This window comes from Phalacrocorax aristotelis, chromosome 2 (assembly GCF_949628215.1).
Source record: "Phalacrocorax aristotelis chromosome 2, bGulAri2.1, whole genome shotgun sequence".
NCBI classification, from domain to species: Eukaryota; Metazoa; Chordata; class Aves; order Suliformes; family Phalacrocoracidae; genus Phalacrocorax; species Phalacrocorax aristotelis.
The window spans coordinates 129,326,513-129,343,951 of NC_134277.1; the positions used below are offsets into that span (position 1 = coordinate 129,326,513).

General features: G+C 44.0%; 1 protein-coding gene and 2 long non-coding RNA genes across 4 annotated transcripts in view; 1 reads left to right on the forward strand and 2 right to left on the reverse strand.

The window, feature by feature from the left end:
* Positions 1 to 11,770, reverse strand: part of CYP7B1 (cytochrome P450 family 7 subfamily B member 1) — a 139,709-nt gene extending 127,939 nt beyond the window's left edge. The window contains exon 1 of one of the 2 annotated variants that reach the window (XM_075085114.1): positions 11,297 to 11,770. In XM_075085114.1, coding sequence (XP_074941215.1) covers positions 11,297 to 11,391 — 95 coding nt within the window. In that variant the 5' untranslated portion in view covers positions 11,392 to 11,770. Of the gene's footprint in view, positions 1 to 10,898; positions 11,133 to 11,296 lie in introns of those variants that run through there. The other variant, XM_075085113.1, reaches the window with a different exon arrangement.
* On the reverse strand, positions 2,598 to 6,345 carry LOC142053452 (uncharacterized). Its single transcript, XR_012659226.1, has 3 exons — positions 5,113 to 6,345; positions 4,680 to 4,932; positions 2,598 to 3,529 (listed from the first exon to the last, which is right to left on the reverse strand). It is a non-coding gene; the product is annotated as an uncharacterized LOC142053452 (long non-coding RNA).
* LOC142053451 (uncharacterized) lies at positions 10,673 to 16,888 on the forward strand. Its single transcript, XR_012659225.1, has 2 exons — positions 10,673 to 10,943; positions 13,503 to 16,888. It is a non-coding gene; the product is annotated as an uncharacterized LOC142053451 (long non-coding RNA).
* The last annotated feature ends 551 nt before the right edge of the window (positions 16,889 to 17,439 follow it).

The window sequence follows — 17,439 nt, forward strand, 5'->3', positions numbered from 1 at the left end:
CTCTGGTTGGCCTGGCTTATTCCCCCATTGGATGTGATGGCATTAGCATTGCCACTTTGGATCCCGCCCCCCGAAGTCCTTCAGTTTAAAGCCCACCTCACCAAGTTGGCCAGCCTGTGCTGAATAAAACAAATGAGACTTTTTCAATGTCTAAGGAAAAAAAACAAAATGAAGCATTGGTTCATCTGGTCCCATCTGAATTATCTGTTTTTTACAGCCTTTGCTAAAAACACTGACTGCTCTTCTTTTTCCCAAAAGCATGCAAGCATGCAATACAGAGACTACAGAGCAGCAGCAGGCAGTATAGTTACATTGGTCCACATAAATATTCTTGGGGTGTAGAGAAAGGATAGACAGCAAGTTGCTTCAGTCCATGCTTGGTGGATCTTGCCATCCAGGCACAATTAAAGGTGTATCAGATAAACTTGTCAGCACCTTTAAGCAGGTATTTGTTTGCAACAGCAGTATTCCATACTTCGAACAGGAGATAGCCTTGTTTTGGATGTCATCTTAGGCTATCTTTCATCACTTTTAATTAAATCTTTTCGATGTTTAAAATGACGCACACATCCACTTAAAAGACTGAATTCACCCCCTTTCTTAAAGCAAAGACAGAATGGTAAGAACAACCTATGGGATAAGCACCAGACTACTCATCACTCAAAGGAAAAAATAAACCAAAGTCAGGGCATCTTTCCATGCACAATTTCAAGCACAATTGTGTTCAAGCACAATTTAACATAGCTGATGCAGGAGGCACTCCAATGGCCTAGCCTATGCAGGAGATGCGACTGGATGGGTCACAACAACTGTGCTTTATTGGACATCTGTTCCTGAGGGCAAAACACGAGGGTATGTCCAACTGCAAATGAGATCACAAAGCCAGGAAGCCTGAACTTTCTTTTGAGCCCAACAGATCTCAGCATTGTCTATTTTAGCTTCTTACCACTGCAGAGCCAATAGGAGGAGAATGCAGTTTTATTTTAAAGTCTTCACAACAACAGTTTTTTAAGGCTCTAAATTTGCCATAGCTGATGTGGTTCTATCTGAGGAAGTCCACAGGTTATGAAAAATCCCTTCGCTTGTAATGTGGTAATATCAAGTAGGATTTAGCAGCATTTTCACTACATAGGATGCAAGAAACTAAACAGCTTACAGAAAAAAAATTCTGACTCATTCATATATGCAAGATTTCTTTGAAGTTTAATTATCATTTTTGTATCTTAAAGCAGCAATGCCAGAAATTCAGTTGTCTGTTCAACCACAGACCAGACATTGCGCAAGCAGCTGTTTCCCAAGCTACTGAACACTGACACACATGGGAAAATTCTCCTGTCCTGCTGTGAACAATTCTGTGTCGTTCCTTAGCAGTGACAGATAATTTAACCTGGCTTTAAAGGATATTATGTGCAAGCCGCTAGGACACAAACTTCAAATTTGGTCCTCAGAAGGAGCCCAAGCTCTGAACCTGGCTTGTTGCACTTCAGGGCCCAGACATGAATCTCCCACCAGTCACGTATGCTCTGCTGGCAACTGTTACTGAAAAGCCCAGACGTCTTTTGTGTACTGTCATGCACTGTAAACTTAATTTCATTATCAGATACACACACCTAAGTCCTCCTGCTGTTGAATCAATCTTTCAGGCATGTATTTAGGGTTAAAAAGAGCACCATGTACAAGCCTCCCAGTACTTTCATTTTTCCTCCATGTTTTGCCTTGAATATAATTTTGCAGGTTCACTGTTTTTAAATTGGTTCTTGGATGACTCCTGAACTGAGAGACATTTTCACTTCTCATACAGCTACACAGCTGCTCCTTTTTAAACAGGAATCACGCACGAGCATTGCAGTGAGGGCTCTGGCAACATGCCTCACCCTCAGCTGTAGGGCTTGGGAATTTGCTATTTAAGCAAAACAGTTATTGTGCTGAAAACCAACCTAGACATCTGAAAATCTTTTTAAAAATTTTTAAAAATCCCATCCAACAAAATAACAAAAGTTTTTTGAAAGGAATAAGGAAGAAACACATAGTCCACTGGAAACTTTTTACAAATACTGGTACCTATCGAAACAAAAGCAAACCTTCCAGAGAGGCTTCTTCTGTCTTAATGAAGTATAAGACTGAGGTGAGTAAATATCACAGATCAATTCCTGAACAACTGAAGTCAAAAATTATTCCCAAATGTGACTCCCAAAGCTTCTCATGCTGAAAAACCAGCTGGACAGAATTAGTATGGCTATGATCTATCACACACCAGAAGCTCTGGAGAGGAGCTGTTGTAACTTAAGAAACCATGCCAGCACTGAAAAGGAAAACATGGAGCAATACTTCCCAGCAGGGGAAGCAATGACCAAACACTACGGCAGCATCAGCTGACTGGACCAGCAGTGGAAGTCACTCAAATTCTCTCCGAAGAGATACCAGCAACTGTCCTTGTTTCAGTAAGCATCCTGCTGTTGTTAACCAGATTAAATGAGTGTATCTGAAACTACTTTGATTTTCCTTGGGGTCCTATTAGAAAGTTGGAGACCATCCCTCTGAAGCCGTCAGAGACAACAGTGTCACACCATGACAAAGGGGCAAATCCACCCTTCTGCTGGCATGTACACAAAGGGAAAGAAAGAGTACAAAAAGACTGAAATGCTGACTTCTCAGGAACTTCATTTTAATCACCAATTCTCTGTCAATTCTGTCTACTGTGCTTTAACAGCAGTAGTTTCTCTTGTTAAGGAATACACAGGTTCCTTTTGGTTTTATTCTTTTTAAAGTAATTACTGCCAGAGCTAATAATTGCAAAACTTCTGCATTCTCACACAGTGTTGAAATAAGACCATTTTTTTTCCTAAATACTACATCACTTTAAAAAGGAATGAAAATGTGGAAATTTTCTATCATCATTTTTTCAACATATCATTCAAAAATTTCACATTTTGTTCAATCTTTTTAGGCAAGGCAAGTGACATAAGCATTTGTAATGACAACTCAGGAAATATCTGGGGAAGAGCCTTCTGAGAAGCAAGGAACTGGGGTGAGGAGAAAGCAGGCCACAAAGCAGTTTGCTGATTTTGCTGGGGAGCACAAGAAATCAGCCAGGCAACCACACTTAGCAGTGCTTCACTCTGTCTTAGCCATCAGTAGCAGACTGACTCATACAAACAAGAACTCCATAGGTGCAGAGTGAGGCTGTCAGCAAGCAACAAGAGTAGCTTGTGACAAACATGCACAGTCTCTCTGATAGGTCCCTGGGATGCCACAGACTAGGAAGGAGATGTATTTTCAGCTTCCCGCTATGGACACAAGCCTGCAACGTGCACCGTCGCAATCTGGGTTTTCACCGCACTGTCAGAAAGGGACAGCTGCGTGACAGAGAGGACGCTCCTCTAGCAACCCATTTTAGCTTGATTTTGCTCATCTGTTCTACCATCACGTGCCTCCACAGGGCCTGAGCCTGTCAGGACACCATGCAATACTCTCCCAAATCAACAAGGACGCATCTGTTGCATTCAGCTAGAACCTCCTGCCGTCAGCTCTGCAGTGTGATGGAGAACATTTTTTTTTAAGAACATTAGAATATTGCTTAGGAAACTACAAGATTAAATCACATAGCAGAACACATAGAAGAACAACCATAGCATTTTTCTGCTGATTTGAATTACGAATAGAAAGTACGAGCAGTTAAGAGGAAACAAGATATGTTCTATACGAGAGCCAAGATTTTTTTTCCTGACATGTGCCAAACAAGGAGAAGAAACAGAAGAATCTGGCACCATTAAAAACAGTTTGTGGAGAAAGGAACTGAATATCTACAGCCAAGCTCCATGTGGTTTGTAAAGAGGAAACTTTTGTTTTATGGGACTCTCAGTCAGCCAAAATTCTCCCAGACGGCGTGCAAATGAATATTAGCCTAAAAACCTACACGCATCTTGTAGAAGGATCAGTAAATGGTGGGGAAAGAAAAGGAACACTACTGAAGTTTTAAATCAGAATTCAAAATCTGCCTCATGGTTGAAAAAGTTAGTTTACCAGACAGCTATAATGTCATATATGGTAAGTGTGTTGGAAAGGAAAGGCAGCAACTTAAAGCACAAAACTAGAAGTCAGGAAAATTAGTTCCAACCCTGGCTCTACTACCAAGTAGCTCTATAAAACTTGGATAAAAGAGAAAAAGACTGCCAACTTAACTGTAAGATTTTCCTTCACTTCATATAGTGTATTAACATTGCACTTATGCTGTTTCTTTTAGCTTCTATATTTCTCCCACTCCCTGGCATTATGATGCACCAAGTTAAGTAAGTGACTAGATGGAGTTCTGAGAGAACAGTTATATTGCTACACTAAAACAAGCTCTGACCAACTTCTTAACCAAAATTCTTGACTGAAAAAAAAACTGAACTATTTTATATGGGACTGTAATTCTCATAACTGAGCAAAACACTAAAGTGGCTGACATGATCCAACAGCCTAGCTGAATGTTGTGAAAAAATGTGGCAATAATTTCTGGCATAAAACAGTGACTAGAATTTGTACTTCAGCATACAGGAGAAAGGAAATGGGCAGCCAACAGTTCCTCAACACATATTGGATAGTTATACTATGGAAGAAATTTTTTCATCTTTTCTGGCAACTAACAAGAGTGACTTGGCTGCATTATCTGTAAATGAGGAGAAGACCACACTGACCTCCAGTTAACAGCAGGGAAACCGAGGTGGAGTCCACAGGCAAGACTGCAAGCTCAGGAAGCATCCAAGTCCCTGCATCCCACTGAAGTCACTCCTTGCTGGGGGAGTTGGAGACCGAGGTAGCTCTGTGGGTTGGGACTCCAGTCTGTCCTGTAGTTGCCTGACAATGTAGCTCTCTAGTTTTATCACCAACGATTAAAACACATTAGGTGGTAAATTTCGCCATCATGCTTACAGAAGTAGTTAATATCTCCTGTAAGAAGATACCAGGATTAAAGTTTGCCCCTTTGTGTCTTCCTTCACAACAGCCTTTATATGTAGCATTTCAGCTAAGATTTGCCAACTAGCGTGCTTTCTTCCTCTAAATATAGTAGTAAGCATGAATCTCATTTTTGAAGCAGTCAGTACTTGCTTGGGTTTTCCTCATTCATACCTTTAGGACTATCAACTTGGAGGAGGAGCAGAAGGGTTAATCATTTAGTACTTTCTCTAAGCTACTTGCATTTCTGTACAGTGCTGTAGATGGATGCTCCATGCTTCATGTTGCACTACAAGAAAAAAAAAGAGCTGAAAGCAATTCTCTTTAATTCTCGCCCTTTAATTCTATTTCCTCCAAAGAATAATGAACAGAAGAAAGCAAAAGCAAGCACTTCAAAGAAAAAAAATTACAGGCATTTTTCACAAAAACACTGGTAGGAAAAAACACTGTAAAAGTAAAAAAACATTGTATTTTAGTGAGAAACCTGAAGCTAGCAGTTCTTATTGCCACTAGAAATATCTCCACACCACACACACACATTTACCAGGATGGCATCTACTGATAGGTTCTGGATACCAATCAAGACCAGACCAGGTACAAACTAAAGCTGAACAACCCCAACAAAGTAGGTCAAGAGAACTGGGAGGGAAGGGAAACTGTTGCTAGGTGGCAGTGTACCTTAAGCAAAGAATACTGTGAATCACAGATTATTGGAAAAGTTCGTTATCTGCTAAAAGCAGTATCATCTTCAGTGTCATCTTCAAAGCCTTGGGAGGAAGCAGAACCCAAGATATACATGATACACAGACTACATATCAGAAGGATGAGAAGCAGCGCTGAAAAAAATAAGAAAAGCCTGTCTTTAGACATGTTATCGTGCAAGACCCACACCATAATGGCTGCCCAGGTCTATTAGTGCTGTAAGAGAACTCAAAAGCCAGAGAACTGAGTCTTGTACATCTTGGGAAGGCTACGGTTTTGCTTACTTTGTTTTATTCAACCTTCACTAAGCTCTTACCAGAAGAAGCAAGCAGAGAAATAAGCTTCCACCACATCTTGGCACAGCAGTGAACAGTTGACAGAAAACCCAAGTGCGGTGGTGAGAAAGAATGGGTTTTTAAGGCTACTTAAGAAACAGAACTGTTACTTTTCTGTCTTAGAGTTTCAGTCTTCAGTCCTAATCTTCTCAGAGTGGAGTAAAAGTGGACAATGACATTAAACAAAAGGAGGTTATGAAAACGCAGGCACTGCCTAGAACTCCAACGAAAAGGATGGAGGAAAAGGCCTCTGTAGAAAGCCAAGGTAAGAAGGGAGAGGCTAGATTTTTCTGGTATCCTTCTCTGTCCTTCCTGATGTTCCCTCCAACAGAAAACTACCTTAACATATTGCCTAAATTAGCAGAAGTGGTGAAAAAGACAGGCTGATGACATCTTGTGAACTACAATTCGCTTGGTAAGAGAGCTGTTAGCAAGCTCACAGCTTGTCACAGAGAAGGATAAGATGTTCTTGAAGGCAACGATGAAATCTATATTCTTTTCTACAATATCTATCTGGGTTCAAGAGAGCAATTTTTTGGAAAAGTTATCTGAGATGAATGAGATTGTATAGTTTGGACATATTTTAGAGGAGAGAATAAAAGAGAAAAATGAAAGACACTTTGCTCCAACAAGGCTTTAAATCTGTAAGCCAGGCCATAGCAAAATCCCTTCTGAGAAATTTATCAAGTAATTCTTCTTATGTTGACTTTAATCTACAATTACACTGTTTAAGCTTTTTTTTATACCATGTGCTGACACATTAGAAACTGGTCAGAAATAATATATTAGAACATATGTGCCCCATCTAACACAGCATGGGAATTCCTATACTGCTCTACAGTAAAACCCACACAGGTTACATGTACCATATATTGTATCATTCCTCACAAGCAATCTTGACTGTGAAGCCCATTCATAATAATTAAAATACCAACCTTACCAACCTGCAGAGTTGCAGAGGGAAAAATTTTTAAAAAGCCCTTCATTGGTGTAGCTCACATAGGATGTGTGTTAACTTTCCAAGCAGACATAAACCTCTCATGAGTATTTGCAGGTTGGGTCTGTATCTTCTTTATCTAACAAACCTTGGCATGCAAACCTCAGGACTACAGAATCCAATTTCAATTGATAAATATGGATGCAACAATCTTTGTTCAGCTTTTCTCCCCTATCCCCTTCCCCAAAGCCAGTGGTTTTAATTTGTGGTCAGCCTGAGCCTCTTCACCTTCCTGGTAATTTGCAGTGCCTGCCCTGCAAGGAGGGAGGCAGAGAGCGTCCCATCCTCATCTCCAAATGGTTACAATTTGTGATTATTTTTCAGTCATGGACATGCAATAAACACTAGCAGCCAAAAATACACATCAATTTGAGCAAGAAGAAGTAGCATAGTACCACACCTATATAAGTCACTAGGAGCCAACCCCTGTTGATCTCAAAGGCCCTTCCCTGACTTGGGCAGCAGTACTGCTGGAAGATGAGCATGAGTTGGCTTCACCTGCCGTCTCACCTCCTGCTCTGTGAGACAGTGCACAGCTTGTGGAAAACAGTTTGAAAACAAAAAAAAAAAAACCATAAAACTGGGGCTGACTTAGTCATTTTATGAAGACAAAAGAGAGTAATCTATACAATCTCCAGGCTAGGAAATGATCAGGCTTTGTCATAGCAGAACATAGCAGCACAAAGGAAGCTCTCTCCGGAGAAAATACGTTCCCCAGCAAACAGCCCAGATAGGCTCTTCTTCATTAACCAGTAAGAGGGATATCTTTCTGCAGCATGCAGAAGGCAATGAGCCTCATTTGACACTGAAGTTTAACTCAAAATAAAATTTTCTGTGATTAAGGAAACTTTTGTTCTACTTCTGTTTCTTCACCATCTGTGATACGAAACCTGGCAAAGACTCCAATTAGTTTCCTTTGTGTTATTACTGCCACCAGCACTCAAATGATAAACATTTATACAAAAGGAAATTCCTCTTCCTTTCTTTGCCGTCTCCAAAGAGTAGATATAAATACTTTAATAAGAAAACCTGTACTGAGCTCACCCTGAAACCTGGTAACACCAGATTACACCAACAGCACTACAGAAAAAGGCAATGGCAGACTAAGTCAGTACAACACCTCTTCTAACAAAATCTTTTCTCCCGTAATGAACACTCTGCCTGAGAGGAAACAAAGCAGAAGCACCTCACACCAAGAAAGGTGAAATCCTGCAACATCTGCTCAAGGAACATCAGGGACAGATTTAGGGACTTAGAAGACCTCATTATGCTCCTGGACGTGTAACTCGGAGCCGGTTGTGCTTCACCTCAGTCGAGCAGGACAGAGGCATCATCCAGCAAAACAAACTTACCGAACTCTGAAGAGCAAGTTAGCATTTAGTGACATATATTTATTTACTTAAACTCTTTGTTTATATACACATATTTGACTACTGTTTCTAACCTAGATGGAAACCACGCATAGCTGTGGTTAAGATGCTAAATTTGATTATTCTGGTAAAGTTTATCTTGGTACCTTAAACACAACAATCCCCTTATACGCAGTTTGCACACTGGTACCGGCATACCAACATTAGGACAACAATTAATTTCTATAAAAACATGTGCACAGGTGAAGTAGCAACATTTTTTCTAGCATAGGCAAGCCCTACAAAACCAGAATTGTGTTTCTGTCCAAATGAGCACGATCTACTACCAGTACTACCAGCAGAACCACCTTGACTTTGGCATTTATTTACACAGTAACTTGCCAACAGCCCCTCTGTCAACAGGTTCCCAAAAGTTTTTTGTGGATTCTTGAAGGGGGTAGTCCCACCTGCTGCTGGGTTTGTTAGATTCAAATAGAAGAAAGGGAAAGAAGAAATCTGACATGTGGAGGACACATGGGGATGGATAAACACATAAGCAAGGGGAGATCACAAACTTGCACCAAAACTGAGGCGCATGAGCTGAGCCTTATCCCCATTTTTCAATCCACTGTACCCTTAGCATGGCTTTTCTTCCTGCAGATCAGAAATGGCTGGTGAAAGCAGCCAGGCTGCTGCCAGACATCTCTCAAGATCATGAACAATTTCTTTTCTTCCTTTATGCTAAAAACAAAAATAATAATTGCACATTTTACTGGAGCAGGGTAGCACTTCTACACCAGCAACTTATGCTGAGGACTGTACTACACAGAGGTTGATGGGGTTTTTCACTCTTTATTTCCAGTTGCTTGCACGACGGTACTTTGCACACTTCTTTGAGAAGCAGCACAGGATTTAAAGATGTAGTTTATTAATCAAACAGCAGTTTGGATTTTTGGGCAAGACAGTATGCCTTCTCGCTGAGGCCTCCTCCATACAGACTCTAAGGAGCTGACTTAAAAAGCTCTACAGCCACGAGGGTTATGAAAATAACTCAAAATGGGTTCTTTGATCCTTTTTGCCTACCACTGACATCTGGCTGAAAACTTTACTGCAAGAGCTTTGCCTGTTTAAATCTTCAAAAATTCAGCCCATTACAATTCCACTAGAATTTCTACTAATCACAGGCACAATTTTATAATATGGCTGAGCCAGTACAACAGCTGCTAGCCCTAAAATGACACACAATCCTGTTTGGCCTGACCATGTCCTTACTGCTCCCCTCTTGTTTTCTGTCCTGACCTCCTTTAGGGAGCTAAGTTGCAGAAAACTATCAAAAAAAGTAAATAGTTTTTTGCTCATTTAACTCCCAGAACCAGCTCACAGGAGGTCAGATAAGCAACAGGGAGGAGAGGGAGGAGGAGTGACCAGTCGAGCAGCAGCTACCCATTCAGTAAGCTGAGCTGAAACATGAAGCTGTATCCTAAACTTTTCTGTCAAGTAGTTTGTCTATAGGATGACCCCACTTGAACATTGGGATGGATGTCTTCCACTTAAGGAATGGACTGGGCTCCCTAACTCAGATCACATTAATAATGGTTCCAAAACAGACATCATGGAAATAATCCATCTCTGTTTACAGTCTGTGATCAGATGCCTCCTGGGATCAAAACAAGAATTTTCACCATGTTTTTCTGTTAATTGATTCATTCTAGACATGGTCCAAAAGTTAGGGTTATTGGTCTAAAAACCACCAAACTGACTTTCTGACTCTTTTCTAGAGGGTAGTACTACAATTAGTTTTTTGCATTTGTATGTCTATAGCTCCCAAAAATAATTTGTAATGATTTGGAAAAGTAACCGTTTACTATTTAAATTTAATATTTCCTATGCATTTCATTACGCAATTGAAAACAAAAAAACAAGCAAACAATACAGTGAATACTGATCGCTCCCCTTCTACACTTGTCCTCCACCAAGGCTTTACACATGCATCCATCAGCTGTGGAACAGACACTGAGGAGCATCAAGTATTGGCAACACAAGTGAAAAATGCCCGAGAAAAGGTCAGCATATAAACAGGTATTGTTCAGAAACGTAAATAACAGTTCCAGACAGTTCTTCTTCCCCCCCCCACCCAAGAACTGCAACTTCTACTTGAAGCGTCCCAGAATATGTGTGTACCTCCTGTGAAGGCTTCAGACGTACAGCTGAAAGAAACTAAAGTCAACACCATGAGAGACACTAACAAAAGTCACCGAAAGGTCCCTGACCCGAGTTCTGGGGGCTTTGCTAATACCGCTGACAGCTACCCATCACACAGACAGTGGCAGCGGGGGGCAGATGTTGCAACCCAGCAGTATTTGTCCACCTTGCCTCAGCAGATAAGCTCAGTGCACCTTGGACTCCACGGGAAGGTTGTCAAGTGCCGCACAGGGTCTCTTTTGCGACACAGGGCGCACAAGTAATACTCAGGTTTTTAGCAAACCTAAGGGTCGCTTACACCACCATGCCAAACTGCCAGGCGCCAGCCTACGTGCTTCGCGCACCCCTCGTTTTGCAGCACGGACTTCCACGCACCCACGAAAGGCGAGACCAGCGTCCCCGGGCGCTCCGAGCATCCAGGTGCGAGCGGCGGCCCCCACCCGCCGCCCCGGCTCTCCCTCGCCCCCGGCCGCCGAGCCGCAGCCGAGCGGAGCGGCGCCGGAGCCCCGCCGAGCAGCGGCCGCCCCGCGACGCCGCGCTCTGCCCCGCCGCGGCGGGGGGCTTCGGGCCGCCATCCCTCTGGGCCCCGCCGCCCCCGTCCCAGCGGGGCCGCGGCGGCGGCGGCGGCGGGCGCTGATAGGGCTGCCCGGCGCGGAGAGGGCGGGCGGAGGGAAGCGCGGCCCAATGCGCGGCTCCCGCTTCGCAGCCCCCGCTCCCCCGGCGCGGCCGTGAAGGAATGCGGCGGCGGCGGCCGCCCCCCGTCGCCCCCGTACCTTTTCCTCCTGCAGAGCACGCAGACGGCCCAGAGGAGCAGGGCGGCGGCGGCCGCCCCGCCGTAGGTGCCGAGCTGCAGCGCCTCAGGGCCCATGCCGGTAGAGCCCCCCTCGGTGACCGCTGGTGCCTCGCCGCCGCCGCCGGGGAGGAAAGTTTGCCCGTCCTCCCGCTCCGTGCAGGAGAGGCGCCCGGCCGACCGGCCCTCCCCGCCCACCCCGAGCCCAGGGGGCTGGGTTTGGCTGCTCGTAGCCGGACTTGGCGAGCGGGCCCGGTGCGACCCGGCCGGCTCCTCCCCGGGGAGCGCTGGGCGCGGGGAGGGTCGCGCCCGCCCGCCCACCGCCGCGGCCTCCCGCCGGCGGAGGGGACGACCCGGCCCGCGGCCTGCGGGGGGAAGGTGTCGATGCGGTGGAAAGGTCCCAGGACGGAGACCGGGGAGAGGGGGCCCGGGGTCATCCCACCGCGCCGGGGAGCAGCCCCCGCCCTCCGGTCCCCGTCGGGCCTCCCCACACACCGGGAGACGCCCGGGGCCCCCACGGAGCCGCCCTCGCGTGGCGGAGCGGTGATGGCCTGTCCCCAGTGCTCGGCTTGGGCAGGTGGCGGCTCTGGCAGCCCTTTGACCTCTACCTTGGTTTTGGTACAAACACCCGATGTGTGTCCCCCGCTTAAAATGCAAGGCAGCGCACCCCCCACCCCCAGCTTCATAAAACTTATCCTGAGTCAGGATAAATGAGGTTCGAATAGTGACGCTTGGCTCTCAACGTTGCGCCATGTAAAAACAAGCAGGGTGCAGTTCTCCCAGTCCTCCTGCCATGCCAGCCCCTCTGGCACATTACAGAGAAGGACAAGAGATGGGGAGGTGAGAAACCAAAACGTGAGGCAATGGAGAGATGCCCAGCTTGAGTAAGCAGGATGAGGTGAAGTGGGGCAGAGGTCCAGGGGGTTTGGTATGACACGGCAGGGCAGGGGGCTAACAAAATACCAGGGCAGCAGTGGTACCTAATAGCTCCGCTGCCGTTTGGTACAAGGTACACTCAGAAACATTGCTGTAATGTATGATAACGTTCAACAAAAATTCACACCGAAAGATGGGAGTAAGATGCTTCAGTTTCTGGAATCATGGTTGAATGCTGACAGAAGCTCATGTACCTTACTCAATCTCGGCTGCATGCAGTATTAAGAATTATGTGTTTCACAGTATTTGGTGGTTTATATATTCCTTTCATCTTGGAAAGAAGTTGTATGACATTCAATTTTCTTAATTGCCCTGTTGTAAGTTCTCTCTGAATTGTGGAGACCCAATTTTGTCTTTAACAGGTGAAAAAAGCCAGTTGGCTAAAAACTTTCCGGACTTTAGCAGATGTCATCATTTTGAGAGGCCTGACTCACATCTGAGGGTTTGCAGTTGGCAGAGCTGTGTCTTCTTCCTCAAACATTCCTGTTGACTTCAATTAAATACTCAGAAATGCCATTGTATTAATCAGAGAAAATCGAATTAATCTGTCTCACATTAAAGTGTCTCAGAATTGGCTCACTACTGCTTAAAACCATCAGCTGTCCCTCCTGAGATCAAAAATTCACACCCCCTTATTGTTCAGTACAATGCATGAAGGGAAACCGTAAGAGAAACTCACGTTTTGCTCGTAGCTCTGTAGGGCTTTTTGCAAGGAACTGCATTTGAAATCCCCAGCTTGGGAATCCCAAGGGGTTTCTTAGCTACTACTCCTGTTAATTATTGGAAAAGGAGTAATTTAGAACTGAAAGGCATTGCACTGTAAGACATTACACAGTGTAAAACGGTACTCATTTTACAAGTGACCTCTGCCGTGAAAATTTCACTTCAATATAGTGAGAAATACCTGTTCATATAAAATTAAATAGCTATGGCAGCTAGAGTAAGCCCTCATCTAGATTCAAAACATTAAGGGGATCACTTCAGTTCTGGCAGAGGGTGTGAAGAGGGTTACAACAACATTTTTTAGTTTGCACTTTTCATATTTGCTGGAAGTAACTGTCTCAGATCGATTGCAGATGAAAAAAAAAAAAAACCATCCCCCACACCAAAAAGCACTACACCATGAGCAAGACTGTGTTATTTTAAAATGCAGGAAGTACACCCCGGGAGGTCCTAAGTACCCTTAGAGTGCTGTGTACTCTTCTGTGTCAACCCTGTAAGAAGCCCAAGAGGATGGATTAATTTCTCCTCAGGTAACAAAGGAATCTCAAAGAGTTAGAAGCCCAAACCTGGCGAAGTTTGATGTCTTATATACAGTATGAACTACCTCGATACAGATCCAGCTGGATGGCATTTGCACATAACGTACACAGTTAAAATTATAATAGACGTATATGTACATACTGTCATCTCAGCTAAGTGGGGAAAGGAGGTGAGGCTGAACAGTCCCCTTTCATATAGCTGTAGCAGAAAAGAGGAAATTTATTTCATTTTCAGGAGGTGCAAGCCTAGTCTTATAGTGTTATGGTCTCATGTTGAAAAATGTCTCTTTTAAGAATTGGAGGGATTTTCAGTTTTAAGCTGTCACGAGGTCTTTATGGAGCTGTCACTGCAGCATGGTCATAAATGAGGAGAAAGAATGCAAATGCTGCTGTATTTGGAAAGGGATAACCTTACCCTCCAGCTGGACACAACTCTGTCCAGTTGTTATCCTTACTGGTGGGGTGTAATTGCTATTGTTCCATGACAGTAGTATTGGCTCCGTGGCAAATTTCTTCAAGGGCAGTTCATATGCTTAGAAAGCTGCTTAGAAAGCTGCTAGAAACAGCTGCAGGCTGGAGAGAGGTGAAGGCATTTGCAGATACATACTGGGTCGGGAGGGCAGAGATGGAGAATTCGTAAGATAAGCTTGGAGGGCTTTTCAGTGGAAGACACAAAAGATTTCAGGGAAGTTCCTAATACCACGGTAGTTAGCCTAGATAGATAGATAGATAGATGCTCAGTTACATTTCTCCTGTTTAAATTGTGAACATTCTGTACATATGCTACAGTTCAAAATGCATACTGTGTGTATGTTTCGTACTGCCAATATTGTAAGATGATATAGATCATATTTTTTTGTCTTATGAAAATGCAGAAGACTCAAAATAAACTTCGAACAGTATATACTGCAATCTGTACTGTATGTTAAACATCACAGTGTGATTTTGCTATATGCAGCACATGGACAAATGCCTGTTCTACTGGGTAGCTTTCATGTGCACAAGGATTTAAACTCCCAGGCTTAGACAAGAGCAGATTCTCCATCACTGAAACACCAGTGAGGTATGTGTTATAAGCGACGGCAGGAACAAGGCTTGTTTTTCCACTCACCCAGTGCTACTCATTCTAAGGCTGTTTTCAACAGCTTTGCTCTGCTGTAATTGCTGCTGTTGCAGTACTGCAAGTCCATTCTTGCCTTCAGTTTAAATGTGCATGAAGTATCTCAGTCAAAAAAATTCTATGTATTTTTGTGAACAATGCTAAGGAAAAATACCCGTGGTAACATTTTTAGTGATTTTGAGAAACAGCAGTGGCATCAGACTTTGAAACGGGGTCAACAATTTAACCTCTGTCTCAAAGATAATCTGTCCAAATTTATTTAGGTTATAAGCCCCACAAGAAGAGAGGTTTTGTATACTCTAGTGACCTGCTGGACCTTTGGAGCTTAATTCCATGAAGATGCCACTGGAACTGGGTCTGCTTCCAGCTCTTAGCTCAGCAGCTGTTTTCTGTGAAAGTGAAGCTCTGAGCTAATAGAGATCAGGCTGAATTCAGGGCACCGAAACTAAAAGCCTTTTTGTTCACTGCTCTCCATCTCCCTTCCTGCTGGAATACAGGCAAAGGGGAAGTGCAGTGATTTAAGCATAGGACGAAAAGGCTATAGACCTCTCAAATCTCACTTCCTAGTTTTAAGACTAATAGATTTGATTCTCACTTTGTGTTCTCTCCTTCGAGAACAGATCCATCTGCATTTAATGCTTTTGTAATGCAGCGCTGCAGCCTCTCTCCCGTGACCTCCTGTGTCAATCATGGCTGATCAGCCTGAGCTCTGAACAAGACCCCACAATGAGAAGGGTGAGAAGTCCCACGCAGCTGCCCCTGCACTTCAGATGTCGTAGTCCCACTTCCCACTATCATGTGGACTGACATGCCAAGCACATACCTGTTATGTGCACCAACACGTGGACTCGTATTATGTCAGAGAAAAGAGAAGCTGAGAAGTTTACAGGGGCAAGGGCGGGGGGATTGGCTGGTAGAGATGGGGAACTGAATAGGCAAAGAGATCATGAATGGGAGCCAGGGAAGGAAGTAGAAAAGAGGATTAGGAACAGATGAGTGGAAACTGGGGGTGAATGAGCAAGACGAAATCTGGGAACCAAAGGAAAGGAGAGAAGAAGAGGAGAGTAAGAGTAGGAAAGATTTTAAGGAGGCGCGTGGCAGAACTGATATCGCCTCAGCGTAGTGATTAAGATGTGGAATTGTGGAACTGGAAGTGAGTGGGAGTGACAGTATGGGAGAGGAGAAGCCAAGAGGACTGAGGTCAAAACCACAGAGAAGGTTCCTACAGTTTGCAGGCTGGGTCTCAGTGGGAAAGAAGAAAGGGATTTGCATCAAAAATTGACACTGGGAAAGCATAAAAGTGATGGACAAGAGGATCAAGAGAAGAAGGTATCAACAGAAGAGGCTACATCTTCCTGGCTGCAGTTTTTGTCTGAGATAGTACAGTTGCAAAGGGCCTCAAAAGACACGGTCACATTTCTCCTTACTGCCATCTGTGCCACAAGACATGCAATCCTATGCATTTCCCTTCTATAATATCTAACAGTCATGTGGTCACAGTAAGAACCAGTTACTTCCTAATCCGGCAGAAAACTCAATCACCGAAGGAGAAGAAGGAATAGCATGCTGCGAGATAAACCTTTGATTCAACTCATCCTGAAGCCATACAGTCATTAGCTTGTGCAAGGAAATGGGCTGGCAGTCTAAGATGTGGAGTATGGGAAAATGAGACATCCTATTCTGGGAGATAAATGAAAGGGGACTGTGCTACAATGTGAAGCTTTTCAGCCCTGGTGATACTCAGAGAAATGCTACTATGATGCCACGTGGGAGAATTTTCACATTTTCTCTCTGACTTTTTAATGAGAAAATGTTAATTATATAATGTCCTGGTTTCAGCTGGGATAGAGTCAAATTTCTTCGTAGTAGCTAGTATGGGGCTATGTTCTGGATTTTTGCTGGAAACAGTGGTGATAATGTGGAGATGTTTTAGTTGTCAAGGGCTGGTCAAGGACTTTTTCAGCTCCCCATGCTCTGCCGGGTGCACAAGAAGCTGGGAGGGGACACAGCCAGGATTGCTGACCCCAACTGACCAAAGGGATATTCCATATCACATGACGTCATGCTCAGCATATAAAGCTGGGGGAAGAAGAAGGAGTGATGGCGTTTGTCTTCCCAAGTAACTGTTACGCGTGATGGAGCCCTGCTTCCCTGGAGATGGCTGATTCCTGCCCATGGAAAGTAGTGAATGAATTCCTTGTTTTGATTTGCTTGCATGCATGGCTTTTGCTTTACCTGTTAAACTGTCTTTATCTCATTCCATGGGTTGCCTCACATTTTACTCTTCTGATTCTTTCCCTTGTCCCACCAAGGGGAAGTGAGCGAGTGGCTGCGGTGCTTGGTTGCTGACTGGGGCTAAACCACAACATACACATATCTATAAGGAAGTAATTTAGGAATGAGCTTTACTGATAAATCTAGATTATGTAGACAAAGAGGGTGGAGGGCTTCTGCTTCTTTCTAGTTGTAACTGGAAACTTGGTGAGGCAAGGAGGTGACTGCAAGAGCAGTGGCTGTCCTGGCTAAGTTGACTAAGGACTCTCCTTGAGAGTTACATTCCATCCCTTTCTGTGGGAAGTCATATACCATCATACTGCATGTAGGTTAATTGTCTGATAATCCCTCATTTTCAGCAGGCTCCACTTGAGAGCTTGGGTCTGATTTCCCAAAATGCTAAGCCCATCAACAGAGATATCTAGGTGTAAAAGACAGTGGTGTATTCAGGACTTGCCCTTTGAACATGTAAAGCACTTTTGGCATGAGAAAACTCAGCATTTAGCTTCCCTACTGATGACTATCCATGAAAAT